A 21,223-nucleotide genomic window follows, 5' to 3' on the forward strand; every position below is an offset into this window, starting at 1 on the left:
TTTAGGTACTGAGGCTAATGTCCTAGGGAGGAAACTAGAAGGACTCACAATTTGCACCTGAGAAAGGTAGGTTTGGACAGTTGAGTCAGAGAAGGCTGGAGGTCCAGAGTCTGGGCAGGTTGGACTCGGTTCCCTGAAGCTAGGAGCATGGGGGCTTGCCTCCAGGGCCTGGCGTGAGGGGGAATTTTGAGGGTGGAGTGAAGTCTGGAGCTGATTTCCTGGAGAATTTCACGCTTAGTCTCCTGTCTAGATATCAGAATACCTGGGTCTCCGTAGAGGGTCTTCTGGGTCCTAGAACCCGATATTCTGGCGCCAGGTTCCATGGGCAGTACTGAAGGGTCGGGTAGGGAGAGGGAGGCTGGATGCCAGGTGGCTGGACTAGAAGGCAGAGAATCTTCTGGACCAGGATAAATACCCGTGGGCGTCCTGGTGGTTCCAGGCTAGGGGCAGATAAGGGGCGGGGCGGGTGTCTCCACCGAACACGCGCGCGCGCGCACACACACACATATACAGTCATACACACGCACACGCTCACACCAGCCCAGCTCCGTTGGGCCGCGCCCCCGCCTCACGGCGCTCCGCGATCAGCACCCAGGACAGCACCACCCACCTGCGTGCAGAGGCGGGGTCAGGGCGGGACCAGCGCCTCTCTCTCTCCGGAGGGTCCTGTCTAGCCGCGGAGCAGGTAGGAGCAGCTGGGATCCCTCCCTCAGCCGCATCCTCATTCCCATACCTAGAGAGATGGTGTGGGGGGGGGGTTGGGGGGAGACTGGGAGAGACCTGCTAGCAGAAGGAGTGGGAAGGCTGGAGCATGAAACAGGAGAATGGGATTTGGAGACAGGTGTGGAGACAAAGAACCAGAAGGAAGGGAGTAGGCATGGGGAGAGCGTGAGAGATCCCAGGAGACAGGGACCAGACAACAGGCAGAGACTAGACAACCCAGACGGAGGAGCCGCGAGAAGCCGACGGAGAGACGGACAGAAATAGGGAAGACCTCCATTTAGAGTCGAGAGAGAAGTGGCAGCCGAGGCAGTCACGAGGACAGGTGTGAAGACAGCTCGAGGTGCGCGAGAGAGACTAACAGGCTGAGAAGGATGTCGGGGCCCAGTCGAGACAGCAGGGCAGCCCCCCACCCATTCCCCACAAGAATGGGAGAGGGAGGATAGCCTGAGTCTTGGCTCCCGGGGCTAAATGTGGAGGGAGGAGCCAGCTGTGGACGAATTCACTGAGGGGCAAGGCCGTCTCCTCCCCACCCTCGCTCGTCCCGGGTATTGGGTCTGGGGTCCAAGGCGGGTCCGGGAACAGAACGAGCTTGCCCCGCCCAGACCCGGCTTCTGTGCGTAAGCCCCGCCCGTTGTCCTGGCAACAGGCCGTTGCCGGGGCAACCAGCGTTGCCTTCACCCCGCCCTAGCGGAGCCAGCAGTTGCTCTGGGCAACCTGGTGCACTGGTTCCCACGCCCGCCTTCGCCCACTTCCGGTTCAAGCCCTGGGGAAGGGCCGAGAAGGGGCAGAAATGAGCGGAATTGGATTCCTGGGGGGCCTTGGAGGGAGGGGGCGTCGCTTTGGGATGGAACTAGCTCCCGGAATTCACTCCCAGCCCCCGCCCTCTGTCGCAGAAAGAAACTACAGCCCCCAGCATGCCTCGCGGCGTCTGGCCATGTCCTGTACAACCAGCTGCCCAGGGTGCCGATGGGAGTTGGAGTTCTTTGTTGTTCAGAGAGCTCAATGGGTGCATGGGGTGGGTGTTGGGGTGCTAGGGCGCTTGGGTGCCTCCGCAGAAAGAACCATAAGACCCCGCCGCCATGTTCCCGGAGCCCCCAACACCCGGGCCTCCAGCGCCGGACACGCCTCCAGACTCGAGTCGCATCAGCCACGGTCCTGGTGAGCGAGACCCTGGGGCGAAGCGGAGGGAAAGCCTGGTCAGGATTACCAAGGGGCGGATTCGGGCGGGTGTATTCAGACTGGCGGGCTGGAAAATATGGGTGTCATCATAGTCGGAATTCTGGACTGAAATCTAAATGAAAAGGAAAAGGAACAGGTTTGCAAGAAAATCAATAACCAGACCAAGGGGTGTGGAATAGAATGGAATCTTGGATTGGTGAATTGGAAGGTCCACCTTTCCCTTTTTTACAAAATAGGGAAACTAAGGCTCAGGGAAGGGTTAAGCCTTCTACAAGCACAGGGGATGAACAGAAAAATTAGAATGGGGGTAGAAGAGGAAGGGGAACTAATAAACAAGAAAATCTAGGTGGTGTCAGCCTGCCTTAGGGCTTCCAATAGCTTTATAGGCGAGATCAGTTGGAAAGAAAATACAGAAATAAAATTGAATGGACATGGTTGGAGGGAAAACGAGGCCAGCTAACACATGTAGTCCGGACTGAATCAGCCAGCTTGCTTCTCAGGGCGTCAGTGTTTGCTGTTTCCATGTCCTCTGCAGTGCCCCCCTGGGCCCTGGCCACAATCGTGCTGGTCTCAGGCCTCCTCGTCTTCAGCTGCTGTTTCTGTCTCTACCGGAAGCGTTGTCGGAGGCGGATGGGCAAGAAGAGCCAGGCCCAAGCCCAGATCCACCTTCAGGAAGTGAAGGAGCTGGGCCGGAGTTTCATAGACAAGGTGTGGCTTGGCCCAGCCCCTCAGCCCTGCCCCTTCCTGCAACCCCTGCTCCACTCAGTGGCCCAGCAGCCTCAGTCCCTGCCCCATCCCTCCTTTACCCTTATTTGCTCATCTTCCCTGTGTATTTTGCCCTAAACTGGACCTGGGGGCCTGGAGATGGACCAGACATTCACAAGAACCTCCAGTCTGTTGGGGAAGTCAGGCACTCACACAGACATTCACAATACAGGACAGTATGTGCCACATTAAAGGCAGTACAGGGCATATGGGAGCACAGAGAAACCACCTGATATCCTAGGGGGCCTGAGGTTTCTCAGATGAGGTGACTTCTGTGTTGAGACCCAGAGGGACTCAGAGGTAACTGAGAGCAGAGAGAAGGACATTCCACCTCAAAGGAAGAGCAAGTGTGGAGGCCTGGAATCCAGGTTCTGAGGGACATTTGGAGAACAGAGTCGTTTTTCACAATAGCTAGGTTATAGAGTACAGATACCCTGTGAGAGCTCAGTAGTGCCCATGTAATGAAGGCAACTGGGAGCTGCAGAAGTTTTGAGCAAAAGAGGGACAGGGTTACATGAGTGTTAGGGTGAATCCTCTGGAACCCATGTGGAGGGCAGATCTGGGGCAAGGAGACAAGGAAGGAGGCTGAATGGCAGCCCTGAGAGGTTGAAGGAAGCATGAGTTGGAAGAGGCCATTGCAGTGGAAAATGGAAAGCTACAGGTACAAGTATCTGAGCTTTTGGCCTCTGCACACAGAGTAGAATGAGGCTCACCTGGGAGCCAGAGAGTCCTAGAACAACCAGCTCTGTGACCTTGGGAAATTCACTGACCGTCCCTGAGCCTCAAGTCCGTGGTCCATAACTAGGACTCCACCTCTTCCCTTCTCAACAAATAGCTTTTATAATGAGCACCCTTAAAGGGATGCCCTTAAGGGACCTGGTATCCAGTCTCCCCCTGTCCCCTAAGCCAGTGACTCCAAAGACCATCTGCAACTGTATCACCTCTAGTACTTGTTGAAATGCAAATTCCAGATCTTGCACCAGACTTACTGAGTCAGAACCTCTGAAGTGAAGGCATTTTACCAGACTACTCAGGGAAATTCTGATTCACATTACATTTTGAAAATTGGTGACTTAGGTTAAGTCTTCTGATTTTGCTGTTCTAGTTTAGAATGGCAAATATATAGTAAATATCTCATTTCTCCTCTATGTTTTTCTGTGGCAAGATCACTAATTAACATGGTAATTTGGACAGTCACCCCAATACATCCATTAATGTGTGAAATAAAATCTGCATCCCTCCTGTAGACAATGAGATACTGTCAGCGCAGGTTTTTTCTAGTCTCAGCATGACAAACACATTGCATGTGTGTCAACACGTTTGTTCCCCACCCATAGCAGACATCACTGATCAAACATTGACAAACATACCACACTGTGTGTTACCATGGCTAGTACCTGCCTGTGGCAGACATCACCAATCAAACATTGACCCTACTGAGCTTGCAAGTGTTTAGTTATAGCTGGAGGGATCTGTGAGTTTCCTTTGGCTTCTGTGCCTGGAGGATACCATTTTCAGGGGAAGAGTTCACCTGCCCTTGCCCCTGGCTCCCTAAGGTGCAGCCAGAAGTGGAGGAGCTGGAGCCGGCACCATCTGGGCCAGGGCAGCAGGTGGCAGAGAAGCACGAACTAGGACGACTGCAGTACTCACTGGATTATGATTTCCAGAGTGGCCAGGTGGGTGTCGACGGGGGGGGGGGGGTTCTGGCCCCTTCTTGTGGGAGGCTCCAGAGGGGAAGCTAAGACTGGGTCCCTCCTCATTGCTGTACAGCTGCTTGTGGGCATCCTGCAAGCTGAAGGATTGGCAGCCTTGGATCTAGGTGGCTCTTCTGACCCCTACGTGCGGGTTTACCTGCTGCCAGACAAACGGAGGCGTCATGAGACCAGGGTGCATCGGCAGACTCTGAACCCTCACTTTGGGGAGAACTTTGCCTTCAAGGTGAGCTCCTGGCTTCAGTGCTCCATGCCCGGCAGCCTGTCTCCAGTCCCTGGAACATTGGGGATCCATCCCTTCAGCTTTTACTGGTGGCAGTTACCAGCTCTGGGGACTCTCTCACAAGAACCTGTGTTGTCCCTTTGGGGCTCTGCTGACCCGTGGACTGCTCCATTCGTCCTTGGGCGGTCCCATTTGGGTCCCATGGACACCCCCGCAACCGTTCCCTTGGACCCTCGCTGCCCGGACTCTTAGCCTTCCATCTGGATGTGCTTTGCCCCACTTCCTCACCCTCTGACTTCCTACTCTCACTTTGCGCTCTCTCTGCGCTCCCCTCACCCCAGATCCCCTACGTGGAGCTGGGGGGCAGGGTACTGGTCATGGCGGTGTACGACTTCGACCGCTTCTCCCGCAACGACGTCATCGGGGAGGTACGGATCCCCATGAGCTCCGTGGACTTGGGGCGCCCAGTGCTGGCCTGGCGCGAGCTGCAGGCGGCTCCTAGGGAAGAGGTGAGCACGCGTGGCCACGCCCCCATGGCTGGGCCAGCCCACCCGCGACCCCGGGCCAATCAGATCCCAGGCCTCCCGGATTCCCCGAGCTCCAGCCCTTTCACCTGCTGCAGATGAGTTGCTCCCAGGTCTCTCCCGGTAGATGGACGCCTCCCCCTCGATAGGCCCCCATGGATGGTCCCACTGGGGCCTTACCTCTGGACCATACCATTCCAAGACTAGGGGGAGGGAAGAAAGTTCGCAGAGGGAATGGATGAGGAGCCCGGGCTCCAGTGATGGGTCCCTCTCCACCTTCCAGCAAGAGAAACTAGGCGACATCTGCTTCTCTCTCCGCTATGTTCCCACGGCCGGGAAGCTCACCGTCATCGTCCTGGAGGCTAAAAACCTGAAGAAGATGGATGTAGGAGGGCTGTCAGGTGTGTGGGAAGCAAGAAAATGGTGGTGGTGGTGGTGGTGGGCGGGGGAGGTTCTGGCAGTTTCTGGGCCCTGAGGGTCCCTTAGGGAAGAGGAAGGCCCAGTCTGCCATGGAGGATATAGATTCGATTTTGGTACAGAGAGGGAGTCCTGAGGGGTGCATATGGTGTCTCTATGTTCTTCCAAAGAAGAGCCTCATGCATTCCCCTCAGTCTGATTCCCCTGGACTCAGCAGAGAGCGGACTATAAAATTCCTCCTCCCTCTCCCCAGATCCATATGTCAAGGTCCACCTGCTGCAGGGCGGCAAAAAGGTGCGGAAGAAGAAAACAACCATCAAGAAGAACACTCTGAACCCCTATTACAACGAGGCCTTCAGCTTCGAGGTGCCCTGTGACCAGGTCCAGGTGAGCCCAGACCTGCCCAGAGCCCCTGCAAGAACAGCCCTTTCCCCTCAGAGTCCCAGGCCCTTAGAAAACCCGTTGTTAAGGGAAGGGAGACTCCTTCGCAACCCTAGAAGCCAGGTCTTGGGGATCTGGTTATATTCTCAATGTCAGCTTCCTCCTGAGGACCAGGATGCCCCGCCCACTCCAGTGCTCTGGTTACTGAGAAAAAGAGACTTCCCCACAACCCTAAGGCCTGGCCCCTCTGCCCATTTAACAGTCTTAAAGATTTGCCCCTCTTAGGAGGCTGCCTCTTAAGGAGCCTCCTAACAACCCCAGAGCAGCAGGGGCCCTGAAGGTTTATCTCTTGAAATCTGATCCCAGAAAGACCCCCGAGCATCAGTCTAACCAACTGCAGGACACGCGGCCCCTCTCACTTCCCACCCCCGCCCTGCCCGAGCTCCAGGTGAAGCCTTAGCCCAGGGCCTAGCAAGAGTCCCCCCAGAACTGTGGTTATGGGGGAGAGGGTCTCCCCGTGCCTCCTCACCCCACTCTCTGGTCTCCTCCTCCTCCCCTGCCCACCGCAGAAGGTCCAGGTGGAGCTGACTGTGCTGGACTACGACAAGCTGGGCAAGAACGAGGCCATCGGGAGGGTGGCCGTAGGAGCCGCAGCCGGTGGGGCTGGCCTGCGGCACTGGGCGGACATGCTGGCCAATCCCCGGCGGCCCATTGCCCAGTGGCACTCTCTGCGGCCCCCTGACAGAGTAAGGCCGCCGCCAGCACCCTGATCCCCACCCTCAAGCCCTGACCCCAGACTCCTGGCCCAAACCACGCCCATGCGCACATTTAAGCCTTCTCTGAACGCTAACACCCCCACCCATTCCTGCCTTCTCCCCCTCCATTACTCCAATCATGATAACTTGCCAACTCCCCAACCACGCAGAAGCCCCAGGGGCCCCTGGGGGAGGGGGGCAGTCTCCCCTCCCCGACTCCAGGGTCCCACCCTCTGCTTTGACAATCAGTGACCCCAGCCTACTATCCCCTTGACTCCCAATGCCCTTTTCCCTGCATAGGATCACCCACTCCTGGCCCCAGTCTGATCCCTGCACCACTCCTGGGACCAAATAAATACTTAGCAACTTTGCTGGCCTGGCCCGGTGCTCCGTGTTGGGGGTGGGCAGGGGCATGGGCGGGGAACCCAAGAGGGAACCTCCAGGGGTGAGTCCACACAAGGGCAGGGATAGAGCTGCCCATCCTGGAAACACACAGGGAACCCCACCCCCACCCCCTTCATCCATCTATCCTCTCACCTACTCACTGTCCCATTCACTCCTTCATTTATTCATTCAGTCACTCCTCCAACCTTCGGTTTCCTCATCTGAAAAAATCATGGTAATAGGAATGCCTCCTGTATGTTTGCTGTGAGGAGTCAATGAGAACTCACTTACTTATTCATGACTTTATCTGCTCCCTCACCCATGATTCACATAGATTTTCCTACCCATATTTTCCCCTCCCTTCCTTCCTTTCTTCCTTGCATCATCCATCCATTCTGTATTCCCTGAGGTCTTCTGTGTACCAGCTTCTGTTGGATGCTGGGAACCCTAATAGATGCAAATTCAGACTTTACTTCCAAGCAACTTGCTCTCATCAAAGAAACAAAGTAGCTGTGCAAGATCTGGGAATGAAATCTCCAGAGAATGAGAGAAAGATTTACACAAGGAGAGACAGTGGTTGCAACTACGCCTCATTCTGCTTTCAACAAATTCTGTCAGTCTGTGTCTAGGAAAGATAGTTGTTTCACTGGTTTTTCCTCCATCTCATTCCAGACAGGTGGCAGACATAGGTCCATGAAATTTGGCAAGTGAGCTCTCAGAGCAGCAGGTTAAGTTTAAAATCAGCCAAAAAGTACTCCCACGTTCTAAGGAAAGGCGCAGAGTACAAACTTATCCCCCTAGGCTTTCTAGTAGCCAGTGGGAAAGGGGAAATCAGATCAGTTACCTAGGTTGTGAGGCCCATGAGATTAAAAAAATTTTTTCTCCAAAGGAATGCAGTAATTTCTCATGTATGAGTGAGGGGACATCTTTATAAAGACAGTACTGTGTATTATTACTATTACTGCTACTGCTTCTGATAATAATCCTCCAACAACCTCATGAAGTAGACACAATCATTATTCCCAGTTGACAAATGAGAAGGCTGTGCTTCAGGGAATTAACATGACCCGCTCAGGCTCCTACAGTCAGGAAGTCCTTGTCTAAATCCGGGGCTGAATCTGTTCTGAGTTAGATGATGGCATTGGCATCCCTGGTTCCATGGCTTAACAAGGTAAATGAGAAGTCTACAACCATTACAAACAGTGACCAGTTTGGAAGGAAATTAGTATGGGCCAAGATGATGTACAAAGGGTGGTCAGGGACAGCTTCCCTGAAGAGGTAGCACTTAGGCTGTGATCTGCATGACAAGAAGGCATGAGGATTGTAAAGATGAAGGGGAAATACAATGGCATAAAAAGAAATGACGTACTGATTCGTGCTATAGCATGATGACCCTTGAAAACACTTTTTTTCCTATCTTTATTTTAATTTTATTTTTAAAAGATCTGTTTATTCTTTTTTCTTAATCTTTTTTTTTTTTGAGGGAGTAATTAGGTTTACTTATTTATTTGTTTGTTTTTAATGGAGGTACTGGGGATTGAACCCAGGACCTTGTGCATGCTAGGCGCATACTCTCACTGAGCTATGCCCTCCCCCACAAAAAACCCGCACGATTTTAAGTGAAAGAAACCAGACAAAAAAGACCACATATTATATGAATTCATCTATATGAAATGTCTAGAATAGGCAAATCTATAGAGGGACAAAAGTTAATTAGTGTATTGAGGGACTAGGGAGAGGGAGAAATGGGGAGTGACTGATTAATAGGTATGAGGTCTTCTTATGCAGTGATGACACATTTCTGGAACTAGAGAGTAGTGATAGTTGCACAAGGCTGTGAATGTACCTAATGTCATTAATGGTAAACTTCATGTTGTGTGTATTTTATCACAATTTTTAAAACCCACAAAGATGAAGGGGAAGAAAATTCCAGGCAGGAGGAACCTCAAGTTCCTTGCAAAGGCCCTGGGGCAGGAACAGGCTTGATATATTCTCAAAAGAGCCAGAAGGCAGTGTAGCTGGAGGGAGGGTGGTACCGGATCGGGGTAGGGGGTTGGGGGATAGGGCATGATGTAAGAGACACAGCCAAGAGCCAGATCCCATGGGACCTGGGAGGTGGAATTATGGGGCTGGGATTGATCTATCTGCAGGGGGAAACCTCAGGAGGGTGTTAGAGGGGAGTGGCATGGTTTGGAGTACTTGTAAGATTACTCTGGCCCCTCCATGGAGAAGGCATTGCGGAGAGCGGTGGTGATGGAGGTGACAAGCATTAAGCTTTGCTGGAGAAAGTCAGGATCTGGGGCTCTAATGGGCTGAGGCTGACTCAGGAGGAGCCACGGGTTGGCTGACTCACTCCTGGAGGGACCGCTGAAATCTTAGCCTTCATTTCCTTTCCAGTGCCCAGAACTGTCCTCAGAAGGCAGATGGAACTGCTTTCAATCTGCCACACTCCTGCCAGCTGCATGAGCCCAGTCCCATTTCACAGAGCAGGAAACAGGCACAGATGGTGTGACTGACTTGTCTAAGTTCATGCAGCTGGATGAGGAGAGGAGGCAGAGGACCAAGGCTCTGTGGATTCTGTGCCCTGGGCTGGGCACTAGGGTTTTTCTGGAGATGTATCTTACTTGAGTCCCTGTCCTTGTGGCACTCACAGACAAGTTAAGTCACCTGGCCGTGGCCTCTCAGCCAGCAAGTGACAGAACAAGGTGTAAGCCCAGCCATGTCTGTCTGGCACCCAAAGCCACATTCTCTAGCTCCTTGACCCGGAATATAAAGTAGTGGGAGTCACAGGGTAGACAGCAGTGTGGCCTTCTGCTGGGAAGGCAAGAGCAGAACTCTGAGGAAGATCCCCAGCTAGTAAAGTATAATAAAATAGGAAGTGATGAGTTTTGAGTATAATTACATTTATTTTAATGCAATTATTTAATTGGAATTTTTAGTAATTAATTTAGTAAAAAGTTTAATTTTTAGTCATGATTGTGTGTAACAATAGGTCACAAAATTCCTAAAAATTTAACAACCAGCTAGCACTTGGCTGTATGTCCCACCTGGTGAGAAGCCCTGTCTGGTAGAGCCAGGATGTGAGGGGTCTGTTCTGTTCTGTCTAAATTGGACTGCCCCAGGCTCTGCCCCAGTCTCTTCTGGATCCGCCCCTTCTGTTCCAGCGCCGTCGTCATGACAACCGCGTCCACACGCCCTCCTCTTTCACAAACCTGGTACGTCCCTCAGTCTTCCCATTGGCCAAAAGTTCGTAGCTGGCAGGTCTCGCTCGCTCTCATTGGTCAGTTGATAGCGGCGGTGCCAACCTGCACACTCCCATTGGCCTATTGATCGGAAAGGGCGGGGACTACGGGCAGCCGTTATATAGGGGCGTGGGACAGCAGCGCAGCTCCGAGCAAGGAGGGAGGGGGCGTCTCGGGTTATCTGGAAGGATAAAGGTGAGGGGGTGTCACACGGAAGAAAGGGGCGAGAAGTCAGCGGAGGTGAGAGGGGAATGGGTGGGCGATGCAGACTTGATGTTTGGGGATTCCAGGATGTCTGTCCCGCAGGGCGATGACCACACCGGCAGGCTCGGGCTCGGGCTTCGGCTCTGTGTCCTGGTGGGGCCTGTCCCCGGCGGTGGACCTGCAGGCTGAGAGTGAGTCCCCCACGCAGGATAACAAATCATCCTTCGGAGCCTGGCAGATGGCGCCCTAATGTTCTCTGAGGCTCCAAGGGCGGGGGGTGCCCCCCAGTGCAGCCTAGATGACTCTCTGCGGACTACGAGTTCCCGAATGCTTAGAGGCACAGCTCCCTTTGAAACCTAGGCCAGAGGTGCAAGTCCTGCTGGGAGTTACAGTCCATCGTGCTGGGGCTGTCTTCAGGGGGCGCTCTCCAGGCCACCACCCTCAGCCCGCTGTCGTCTCCTTAGGTCCTCCTGTGGACCCAGACTTGCAGGCTGATACAGAGCACGGGACACCGGACCTAAGTGTGCTGCTATTGGGCTCCACGGATGGGCGGCACCTGCTGCGGACCCTGGCCCGGGCTGCTCTCTGGCCCCAAAGAAGGTTCCAAGTGAGCTGGGATTATGGAGTAGTGGAAGGAGGATGAAGATGAGAGCCTAGAGGGAGGAAGGAGCTGGAGGCCCAGACTCCTAGGTCCTAGGAAAGGAAGGGCCTGGGGTTGGCTACTCCAGGGTTCAAATGAGAGGAAGAGCCTAAGGATTGGGTCTCCTGAGTAGTGATGGGGAGGAGGGTTCTGAGTTCCTCACTCCTGTGTTTGAAGGATAGAATAAAGGTCTCCTGGGTCCTTTGGAAGGAGGGGGCCAAGGTCTCCGATTCCTGGGTCTCATAAGAGCCAGGGACACAGATCTCAGAATTATTTTTCCCTGTCCATCTTTCCAGTTTTATGTGCTGGAGAATAATCTGGAGGCTGTAGCCCGACACATGCTGATCTTCAGTCTAGCCCTGGAAGATCCTGAGAAGATGGGGCTGCAAGGTCAGTTACAAAGACTCAGGCAATCTGGCCCCCAGCCCCTCCTAGCTCCCTGCAGGAATTCTAACATTTTAATGGTGCAATTAAGCGTTTTGAACATTGTTCCTCGTTTCATCACTTGCTCACTCGTTTGGTAGTCTTAGAGCCTCAGCTTTCCCCACCTGTGAAGTGGGGCTAAAAATAACACTTCCTAGAATCATTTAGAGCCTTCCAGGAGAAAATCCACGTCAAAGTCTCAGAACTGTGCATGACACCGTATAAGCATTCAAAACCTCCTTCCAAGGGAGAAACCCAAAAGAGATCAAGGGACTTCCTGAGAGGTAGTGAGTCCCCTAGATGTTGGGAGAGTTTGACTGAGCTGAACTCTGTCCTGCCCAAAGCCTCCCGCAGGCCTGAGTCTCCCCTAGTTAGAGGTGTGAACCCCCAGGAGTCTGCCTGGAGGAGGCAGCCTTGGAAGTGAGACTATAAGGAGGAGAGAGGAGGAGGATTTGGGTAGGAAATTATTTCCCAGTAACAAAAATTTTGGTTTGGTGCCTAGAGCAAAGTCTAAATTCAGGCTGTGTTCAAATTCTGATTCTGCTTGCTGTGTGACCTTGGGCTAATATCCATCCCTTTCTGGCCTTCCATTTCTACGTTTATAAAATGGAGATCCTCAAAATTCTTCTTCTGTAGAATTCTTGTGATGATTAAACGAAAAAACTGCATATCTCCTGGCTTATAATATAAACTCAATACATTTTAGTGATTATTTTTATCATGATTATAGTTGGTAGATGTCATTAATAGTCCAGGGCATTCAGAAGACATCGCATAGATTTCATAAAGCACCTTGTAAATTCTCTTAAACAAGGAGGACTAATCTAATCTATAATCTAACTAAAGGTATACAGTTCTCTCTTATAAGGTACTTAAACAGTAAAATGAAACAATTTAACATTTTAACACATATACATCTTCATCTCCACCGATATTTATATATAACCTTTTCTTTTTAAGGCAAAAGAAATTAAACACGAAATTCAGGATTGGGGTTCAGGATTCTGGGGTGGGAAGGAATAGGCAAAGAGACCTAGGTGAGGTATAAATAATTCTTTGTGTTCTAGCTGTTGAGATGGGTGGGGAGTTTGCCTGGGTTCGTTGTGCTTGTTACATGACTATGAAATTATAAGATCATTATAAAGTGGGTATGCGCCATTCACGTGGGTCTCATTTCTGGGCTCACTCCCCTTCTCGCCCCACTAACTTTCCCGCTCCCTGCAGAGAAGAGCGAGACCTTCCTGGAGATGTGGGGGAACGCACTGCTGCGCCCCCCAGTGGCCGCCTTCGTTCGCGCCCAGGCGGATCGCCTGGCTCACCTGGTCCCGGAGCCCGACCGCCTGGCGGAGCAGTTGCCCTGGCTCAACCTGGGCGCCCTAAAGGTGCCACCTCCCGTCCTCCGACCATTGCCACCTGGGATCCGGGTGGCGGCGGGAAGAAAAGAGTTTACGTTGATGGAGCGGGCTGCGGGCTCGGGAGTCCGAACCCTGGCTCCCGGGCTCCCACTGTGGGATATGGCCCAGGGGGTGGCTGCCCTCTCTTGAGCCTCAGTTTCTTCATCTGATAAAAAAGAGAATCGTTCCCACGCCCTGGGCTCCGGGAAGGGAGGGTCAAGCAGGAGAAGCCGCTCTCCCTGCAGCCCCCTCTCCCTTGCTCTCTCTCCGCGCGTTCCTGACCGCGCAGTTCCGCGAGCGCGACGCGCTGGAGGCGGTGTTCCGCTTCTGGGCCGGCGGGGAGAAGGGGCCCGAAGCCTTCCCCATGAGTCGCCTGTGGGACTCGAGGCTGCGCCACTACCTGGGCTCCCGTTACGACGCGCGGCGCGGTGTCAGCGATTGGGACCTGCACATGAAGCTGCACGATCGCGGGGTGAGGGCTGGGGGGAAGGGCCTGGGGTCCCCAGCCCTGGGTGCGAAGTGGGAGGGGCTGGGGGCCGGACTCCAGTGTCTGAGAGGAGGGCCTGGGGCTCGTATACCAAATTCACTGAGGCCTCTTTTCTTCCCTCTCCTGACCCTAGGCCCGAGTCATCCACACCCGTGAGTTTCGGCGCTGGAGGGACACAGGTGTCGCCTTTGAACTCAGAGACTCCAGTGCATATCACGTGCCCAACCGGACCCTGGCATCCAGGTCGCCTCCTGAGCCATGTGCGTGTCCACTCTCTACCCTGGATTCTCCTTCTTTTCGGGGACCTAGGAGCCGGTGTCCTCAACCTCGACCTGACCCGTCTCCTCTCTCCCTGCTTTTCCAGCGTGGGGAGCGCATTGCAGCGCGCGGGTACTGGGGGGACATCGCCACGGGGCCCTTTGTGGCCTTCGGCATCGAAGCGGACGACGAAAGCCTCCTGCGGACCAGCAACGGGCAGCCAGTCAAGGTGTGCGGCAGAAGGTGCTGGGGCTAAAGGCGAGTTCGCGAGGCCCCGCCCTCTGCCGTCCAGGCCCGGCCCCTCATTTTGGGGAGGCTACTGAATCCATTTAACAGGCTCCGCCCACCTCTACTTCCTAAACCCGTTCATAAATCCAAGCTTGGAGGTCTGCGGGCTCTGTGGGTGGGGAAGCCAGAGGGGTGGCGTTCTCTAAGCCTTTCCCGGGCCACCCTGGCCCCGCGGTCCTAGCCCCGCCTGTAGCCACACCGCTTCTTTCCCCCGAGACTGCGGGCGAGATCACACTGCACAACGTGACGGAGGTGTTCCGAGAGATCACCGCCTGGTGGCGCCCGAGAGCCGCCCAGGGAGACCCAGAGCAGGTGCGAGGCGACGGGGACGGAAGCCCGGAGCCTGGTAAGCGACGGAATCAACCTTCTCTTTTGAGATGGTAGGCCGGGCTCTGATGATGAAACTCGGGTAGAGTGGGATCCGGACCCTCGTCCCAGGCTTCAGGCTCTAAGTATTTCACATCCAAGCATGGACTGATACAGTATCGAGTGTCTGGACCAGTGACTTCCCCCTCCTGACATCCGGTCTACTTTTCTCTCTTTGAGTTTCTCTCCCTTTCCTAAATCCTGACACCATTCTTAGCATTCCGAACTCCAAGAGTCGAATTCTAACCCTACCTGCAGAAGTCTAAGAGGCTGAGACCATTTTAACAAGATACTGGCTCCCAGCTCACATCTGAAGAGACGCCCCCCCACCCCAATCTGGTCACACCTCCGTCTACCCAACCCCCATCCTCGGTGTCTGGATGTCCTGTGTGGCTATGGGCCGCCCACTCTCTCCTGGTCTGTAAAATGAGTCTCTCTCCGCCTGCTGGGCCGAACTTCCTAGAATTTTCAAGGATCTACCTAAAAGAAAGGATGAGAAAGGGCTTAAAGACGGACGAGGAGGGTTATCTCCAAGCTCTGTGTGTCTGCCTAACCCTGTCCCTCTTCCACAGCAGGCCCTGCCCTGGAATCCTTCACTGTCCACTTCCTGTCCCTCGGTTCTGCCCAGACCCTCCACCACAAGAGCTGCTACAAGGGACGGTTCCAGCTTCTCTACGTGGCCTGTGGGTAAGAGGGCCTGGGAGGTTCCCAGACTTCTCTCCCCCAACGCCTTCTCCCTCGGACCCAGGAGTCCAGGCTCCCAGAGCCTCCTTTATCAGTGTCCAGGTCCCCGGCCTCCCTCTTCCCTTAGGACTTTAAAGCCCGAGCCTCAGCCCTCCCCTTTGTTTCTCCGCAGGATGGTCCATCTTCTCGGCCCTGAGCTCGGAGCCTGTGTGGCCCCCGGAGGACGCCTGATTGTGGAATTAGCCCAGTGAGTCAGCGGAGTGCCCGGGCAGGGAACTTGTAGCCTGGGGTGGAAAGCCAGGTCCCCTAATACGCTGCTTCCTGGTTTCAGATACCTGGTGGACCTGCGGCAGGAGCAGCTGCAGGGGTTCTCCACCAAGGTCGGGGAGCTAGCACAGACGGCTGGATTCGCCCCGCACCCTGGGGCCAAGCCCTCGGAAACCTTGGCGCGCTTCTACAAGGCGGGAGACTCTGGTTCAGGCTGCATGGACCTAACTGTGGAGCCTGGGACTCCACCTCCTTAAGTCCTGGTCCCGCCCCTTGGGGCAACCAACCCGCCCTCTGAGGACCTGACCCAGCCCCTCGAAGGCCGGGTCCCACCCTCGGAAACCCTCAACCTGCCCTCAGAGTCTCAGGCTTCATCCTCAGAGGCTTTGGCTCCACCTACAAGGAGTCAGTTCCACATTTCTAATCTCTAAAGTCAGATTCTAGAATTAGAACCCGCCTCTAGAATATGCAACTTCACTTTCAACATTCTCACTCAGCCCCAGAGGTGTCGCCAGAATTTCAGGCTCCATCCTTGGGATTCTATATTTTATCCTTAGAATTCTAGATTGTTCTCCGAGTTCTACATTCCACTCCTGAGACTAAACGCAGGCTGGAGGTCCCCTAGGGCTTGGGCCTTTTGCTTGTCCCCTTGTCGCCAGGTATCCCATTCCTAACCAGGGGCTAGGAGTGTCTCCTTTTGCGGGGCTGGTCAAGTAAAGAGAGTCCTCTTCTCCTTGTGTCCGTGTGTCTTTCCTGCCTTCAGTCTGTCTCCAGGGGAGGGGCAGGAGTGGTCAAGAAAGGAGACCAGAGACCAGATTTCTGGGTTTCCAAATGGACTAGGGGTGAATTTCTCTGTGCTGCCTGCTGAGAACATAGGCACCCCACACCTAGATCCTCATAAATCAGAAAAATTTATCGATTGGCTAACAGGTTTGGGGCACTGAAACTGACCAAAGTTGGTGAGAAAGACAAAGTTCCAGCCCTCATGGAGATTGCAGTTTAGTGAGGGGGTGGGACCTAGACCCCTGGGTCTGATGTTGAAGGGGACTGGAGGCCCAGAATCCTGGGTCTGAGGGATGAGGGGCTGGGGATCCGGACTCTTGGGTCTGAGGGAGGGGAGTTTGGGGGTCTAGACTCCTGGGTTGGTGGGAGGGGGGGCTAAATTCTCAGGCCACCAAGGTGGAGGGGTGAGCCAGCTGGAGCACAGCCCGCCCCACCCCTCACGCGCCCCGTTATCTCGAATCATGGGCAAGGGGGAGGAGGGGGCAGCAGTATATTTAGTCTCTGTCCTCGCCCTTTATCTCAGTGTCCTCAGTGAAGCTTGAGCAGACCGGACAAGACGGAAGTCCCAGGGGCCTTCAAGGTCAGCCGGACGCCCCCACACCGACCTTCCAAGAAGAGCCCCTTACCCCCTTCTCTGCGTCCCCCAACTCTTGCCCTGAGACCCAGCATGGCGGACCAGTGAGTGAAGCTTGGTAACCTGGACTCCTGAGGTCCGAGGCAGTGGCGGGTAGGGTGGGGATCTCCCGGGTTCCCGAGGCGGTGAGAGTTGCGAGGTTGGACTCCCGGCCTGAGAAGGGAGGTAGGGACAGGACTCCTGGGTGTCGGAATGAGGTAAGAGTTTGAGAATCCGACCCCTAGGAACCGAGAAGGGGGAGCTGGTGGGCCGGACTTTTCAGTCAGAGGGGCTTCTGGGGTCCCTTGGGACACGGACTGGACAGGACCCGGGCCCACCATTAACCCTCATTTCCTGGTTTCTCTCCCTCCAGGAGCGGCAATGCGGTGAGAGCGGGCGTGGGCTGGACCCGCACAGCCGAGGAGGGCGCTGCCGGGAGGGCTTTGGGGCGAGAGGCCGCAGCCCTGGGAGACCGCATGGCGAGGGACTGGGTGGGGAGGTCCCTGTGGTGACGCCGCCCCGTTCTCCCAACCCCAGGCTGGGGACTCGCGTCCCGCCCCCGCCCCGGTCCGACGCCGCTCTTCAGCCAACTACCGCGCCTATGCCACGGAGCCGCATGCAAAGGTGGGGGCGGGGCCAGATCGGTGGGCGGGGCCGGGGCGGGGCCTCCCGAGGTCTGGATTCAGATTCTTAGGTTATCAGCATTTTGGGGAGGAGGGGTGGAGCCAAGGCCAAAACTGGACTTTGGTCGTGGGCGGAGTCCAAGCGGATACAGCGCTTCGGGGGCGGAGTTTCGCAGAGGGCCGGGCTCTGATTGGTGAGAGCTGCCTATGGGCGAGTCTCATTGCCCAAGGGAAATATGATTGCTTAGGGATGGTGGGCAGTGCCTAGCCACAGTCAGAGGCCAGTATTGGTGGATGGGAATGAGGGGCGTGGATTCCCGTAGACCAAAGCCTGGAGGTGGAGGCGGGCCTAAATCTGGACCTGGCTTGAGGGAGCAGGTTCCGAAGACCTCCCACCATCCACCCTTGGTTTCCCCTCCCTCATCCTTCCTTACTCCATCTCATCCCCACAGAAAAAATCTAAGATCTCCGCCTCGAGAAAACTGCAGCTGAAGGTGGGGATGGGCCTGAAGAGGGCGCCTCGATGTTCCCCGGGAGGGGGTCTTGAAAGTTGTGGGTGGGGCTTTGGATGAGTAAGTGGGCGGGCCCTTGGAAAGACTGATACCAAACGTGAGGGGGCGGTTGTCTGGAAGACGGCCTGAGGTCAGAGAGCGGGGCCGGCTCGGGCGGCTTTCCCTGCCTTCATCCTGGCTGGGCTGGGGTTACCTGCCTCCTCTCCCCAGACCCTGATGCTGCAGATTGCGAAGCAGGAGCTGGAGCGAGAGTCAGAGGAGCGGCGCGCAGAGAAGGGGCGTGCTCTGAGCATGCGGTGCCAGCCTCTGGAGCTGGCCGGTCTGGGCTTCGCCGAGCTGCAGGTACCAGCTCTAATCAGGGATTCCTGCCCAGACCGGGATTAGAGGTTCCTAGTGTCCAGTCATGCATCCCTTGGGACTCAGGGGTACAGTTACTATGCCTCTGCTCAGGATCTTTGGGTTCAGTCTCCCAGTCCCTACTCTCAGGAGTTCAGAAGTATGGCTTCAGCTGCCTACAATCCCCAAACCCAGGGGTTGGTTCCTCCAGCCCACTCCAGTCCAGATTCTCAGGAGAGTTGCTCTAGAGTTCTGCTTTGTTCGCAGTTCCCCAGACTCTGGCTTCAATCTACTCCTCCAAGACCAGATATCCAGGTCCCCATCCCGTCCTCCCTCAGACCCAGAAGTCCAGACCCCCAAGTCTTCTCCCCACTACACACACCACATTCCTCCACCAGGACTTGTGCCGACAGCTCCATGCCCGTGTGGACAAGGTTGACGAGGAGAGATACGATGTGGAGGCAAAAGTCACCAAGAACATCACAGAGGTGGGAGGCACTGGGCAATCTGGGTCCCTTCAGGGCAGAGTGAGATTCCCAGGGCTCTTGCGGCTGCTAATGATTGCAGACACCAGGACACCAGGACAACTCTATGAGCGTGGGAGGGAGGGGACAGAAGGATGAGTACAGTATGGTCAGGGAATGCTGTTCCAGGCAGAGGGAATAGCACATGCAAAAGCCAAAAGGTGAGAAAGCAGAAAATATGTTTGTAAAAATGTATGGCTAGAGCCTCAAGCGTTGGTAAGTGAGTTCAGGCGTGGACCAGGGAACTGTAAGATGCGTGTATTTGGACTGCGATATGTCAGTAGTTTTCAGAAATGAGTCTGGGGCAGATCGGGTTCCAGTTCTAGGATGGGGAGCTTGGATTTTGTCCCAAAGGCGGAGGAGCCTGAGCTACCGGAGATCCTGGATGAGGCCTGGATAAGGATAGGAGGGAAGTGTAGGGTGGAAGAGCAGGGCAAGGGGGAAGTGGATGGAGAGGTCTCCACCTCCCTTTATGGCCACCCCAGATCGCAGATCTGAACCAGAAGATCTTTGACCTTCGAGGCAAATTTAAGCGGCCCACCCTGCGGAGGGTGCGGATCTCTGCAGATGCCATGATGCAGGCACTGCTGGGGGCCAGGGCTAAGGAAACCTTAGACCTGCGGGCCCACCTCAAGCAGGTGAAGAAGGAGGACACTGAGAAGGTGAGTGTGGCTAGGTCAAGGAAAGGGGGTGCTTAGGGAAGAGGGTGGGGGGGGCAGCAATCCTAGGGCCTAGCCTGAGGGCAGACAACACTTGGAGTTGTGGGGAGAAGTATCTGGTAAGGGTCCTCAACAGGAAGTATAGGAGGAGCACAGGAAATGCAAGAGGAAGACAGGATGTGGAAGGGGAAGAGATGAAGTGCATATTAGGGAGACAGGAAGTTCATGAGGGAGACAGGAAGTCCATGGAGGAGACAGGAAGGGCAGGAGGGGGACAGAAAATGCATGGGGCAAATTGGAAGGGATTTTCTGAGGGGCAAGAATTGTTCCAGAACCAGGTTCTGGGATGGGCATCCAGAACAGAGTGGGACCAGCAGGCATGAGGGCAAGATATTGGAGAGCCTGTAGACCAGGAAGACACCCTAACCTCTGACCCATTCCCACAGGAAAACCGGGAGGTGGGAGACTGGCGCAAGAACATCGATGCCCTGAGTGGGATGGAAGGCCGCAAGAAAAAGTTTGAGGGCTGAGCTAGCCTATGCATGGCCCTGGCCCCGGCCCTGGCCCTGACATGGCCCTGAGGAATAAAGCTTCTCTCTGAGCTGGGAGTGGCTGTGTGTCTACCCTCTGGTGGGCTTAGGTGTGAGAGAGGCAGAACTGAGGGCAGGGCTCCCCAAAGCCACACGGCACAGCAGGATCAGAGCTGGCTCTCCAATATGGGGCGTTCTCAGCTCCTCTGCTCCACTTGCGGGTGCACAGAGGTGCCGAGACCAAGGCCCAAGTCAGACAGACACACGGAGGGACAGACAGACTGGGTCAGAGACACAGGGAGAGAGAGCCAGCCAGAGACAGAGATTCATAGAAAGAAGTTGACAGAAAGGGAAAGCAGAGCAACAGATACACACAGCCAAGCCCAGTGATGCCCTCGCCTTGGGAGAGGCAGAAGCGAGGACCCACAGAGGGAGGACCACAGAGACATAAAGAGACCCCCCCCACCGAAAAAACGAGCTAGAAAGGTAGAGACAGACACAGAGCTAAAGACAGACAGAAACCAGGTCACAGACCAGGAGACACAGACATCAAAAGACAGACAAACAGCAGCAGATACGCAGAGACATCCACAGAAATGCAGAGAGAGGAAGGAGGGGAGAGACATGCAGAGTGAAGAAGTCAGAGACACAGAGATACAGAGAGAGGCCAAAGAGAGCCCCTAAGCCGGCCATGGAGAAATGCAGAGAAATGGAAACAGAGAGCCAGAGCCAGAGCCACTGAGAAGGGTGAGGAATCCCCTAGAGTTCAAGGTCGTGGCTTGGCTGGGAAGGGGGAGGGGATACCAAAAAAGATCAGTGTCAGATGGAGGTGGGGGATGTGAGGTCCTGTGGGCCTGACACCCCCTCCCCCTCCCCCAACACACACCTGTTTCCCTGCTTTAGCGCCTGTTGTCACCAGGGTGGAATCCTGGTGGCAGACAAAGAGATGGGGGTGGGGAGGGCTGTGCAGGGTGATGGACAGACAGAGTGCGGAGGCTGAGAAGCGGAGACAGACACACAGAGAAACAGATGGAGAGTCACAGAGACAAAGGAGAGACAGACAGAAACGGGGTATGGGAGGTGGAGGCCAGGAGAGACCCAGAGAAAGACATGAGACCAGTGGAGAGAAATCGTCCCTTGTACCCCTGTCATCAAAAAGCATTCCCCAGGGACATACTGTGTGCCGAGCCTGGGGGCTTCGGAGCAGAGTGTGCTGCCTGCTTTGTGAGCTGGGGAGCCTGAGGGTGGTCTGGCCCAGCCCACAATTCCTGAGAAATGCTTTTGGGGTGAGGGAGAGAGGACTTGGAGCAGCTAGGAGGTGCCTGGG

At 55.0% G+C, this 21,223-nt stretch overlaps 3 protein-coding genes across 8 annotated transcripts; all 3 read left to right on the top strand.

Moving 5' to 3' along the window:
- Positions 1-489: 489 nt before the first annotated feature.
- SYT5 (synaptotagmin 5) lies at positions 490-7,050 on the top strand. 4 transcript variants are annotated; one of them, XM_006189780.3, is made up of 9 exons: positions 490-685; positions 1,779-1,881; positions 2,438-2,610; positions 4,224-4,343; positions 4,438-4,605; positions 4,944-5,111; positions 5,410-5,527; positions 5,797-5,930; positions 6,494-7,050. In XM_006189780.3, exons 2-9 carry the CDS (start codon positions 1,803-1,805, stop codon positions 6,692-6,694), a joined length of 1,161 nt encoding a protein of 386 aa, XP_006189842.2. In that variant the 5' UTR covers positions 490-685; positions 1,779-1,802; the 3' UTR covers positions 6,695-7,050. The 4 variants fall into 4 exon arrangements, with proteins under 4 accessions (XP_006189842.2, XP_014419033.2, XP_014419034.2 ...); XM_014563547.2 differs by having other exon boundaries at positions 591-685; positions 1,758-1,881; XM_014563548.2 differs by lacking the exon at positions 490-685 and adding an exon at positions 819-1,063 and having other exon boundaries at positions 1,758-1,881.
- Positions 7,051-10,443: 3,393 nt separating this feature from the next.
- On the top strand, positions 10,444-16,457 carry DNAAF3 (dynein axonemal assembly factor 3). 2 transcript variants are annotated; one of them, XR_004322857.1, is made up of 12 exons: positions 10,444-10,500; positions 10,612-10,700; positions 10,974-11,116; positions 11,446-11,539; positions 12,797-12,954; positions 13,256-13,438; positions 13,587-13,713; positions 13,818-13,940; positions 14,216-14,345; positions 14,938-15,052; positions 15,222-15,296; positions 15,381-15,522. XR_004322857.1 is itself a non-coding variant. In XM_032487787.1 (12 exons), the coding sequence occupies exons 2-12, from the start codon at positions 10,616-10,618 to the stop codon at positions 15,571-15,573; spliced, it is 1,449 nt and encodes a 482-aa protein (XP_032343678.1). In that variant the 5' UTR covers positions 10,444-10,500; positions 10,612-10,615; the 3' UTR covers positions 15,574-16,457. The 2 variants fall into 2 exon arrangements, 1 of the variants encoding a protein (XP_032343678.1); XM_032487787.1 differs by having other exon boundaries at positions 14,193-14,345; positions 15,381-16,457.
- Positions 16,458-16,514: 57 nt separating this feature from the next.
- Positions 16,515-19,974, top strand: TNNI3 (troponin I3, cardiac type). 2 transcript variants are annotated; one of them, XM_032487932.1, is made up of 8 exons: positions 16,537-16,777; positions 17,086-17,098; positions 17,250-17,336; positions 17,788-17,829; positions 18,058-18,189; positions 18,582-18,671; positions 19,193-19,369; positions 19,813-19,974. In XM_032487932.1, exons 1-8 carry the CDS (start codon positions 16,767-16,769, stop codon positions 19,894-19,896), a joined length of 636 nt encoding a protein of 211 aa, XP_032343823.1. In that variant the 5' UTR covers positions 16,537-16,766; the 3' UTR covers positions 19,897-19,974. The 2 variants fall into 2 exon arrangements, with proteins under 2 accessions (XP_032343825.1, XP_032343823.1); XM_032487934.1 differs by lacking the exon at positions 18,582-18,671 and having other exon boundaries at positions 16,515-16,777; positions 19,813-19,967.
- Positions 19,975-21,223: the final 1,249 nt, after the last annotated feature.

Source organism: Camelus ferus, chromosome 9, assembly GCF_009834535.1.
Source record: "Camelus ferus isolate YT-003-E chromosome 9, BCGSAC_Cfer_1.0, whole genome shotgun sequence".
In the NCBI taxonomy this organism is placed as follows: domain Eukaryota; kingdom Metazoa; phylum Chordata; class Mammalia; order Artiodactyla; family Camelidae; genus Camelus; species Camelus ferus.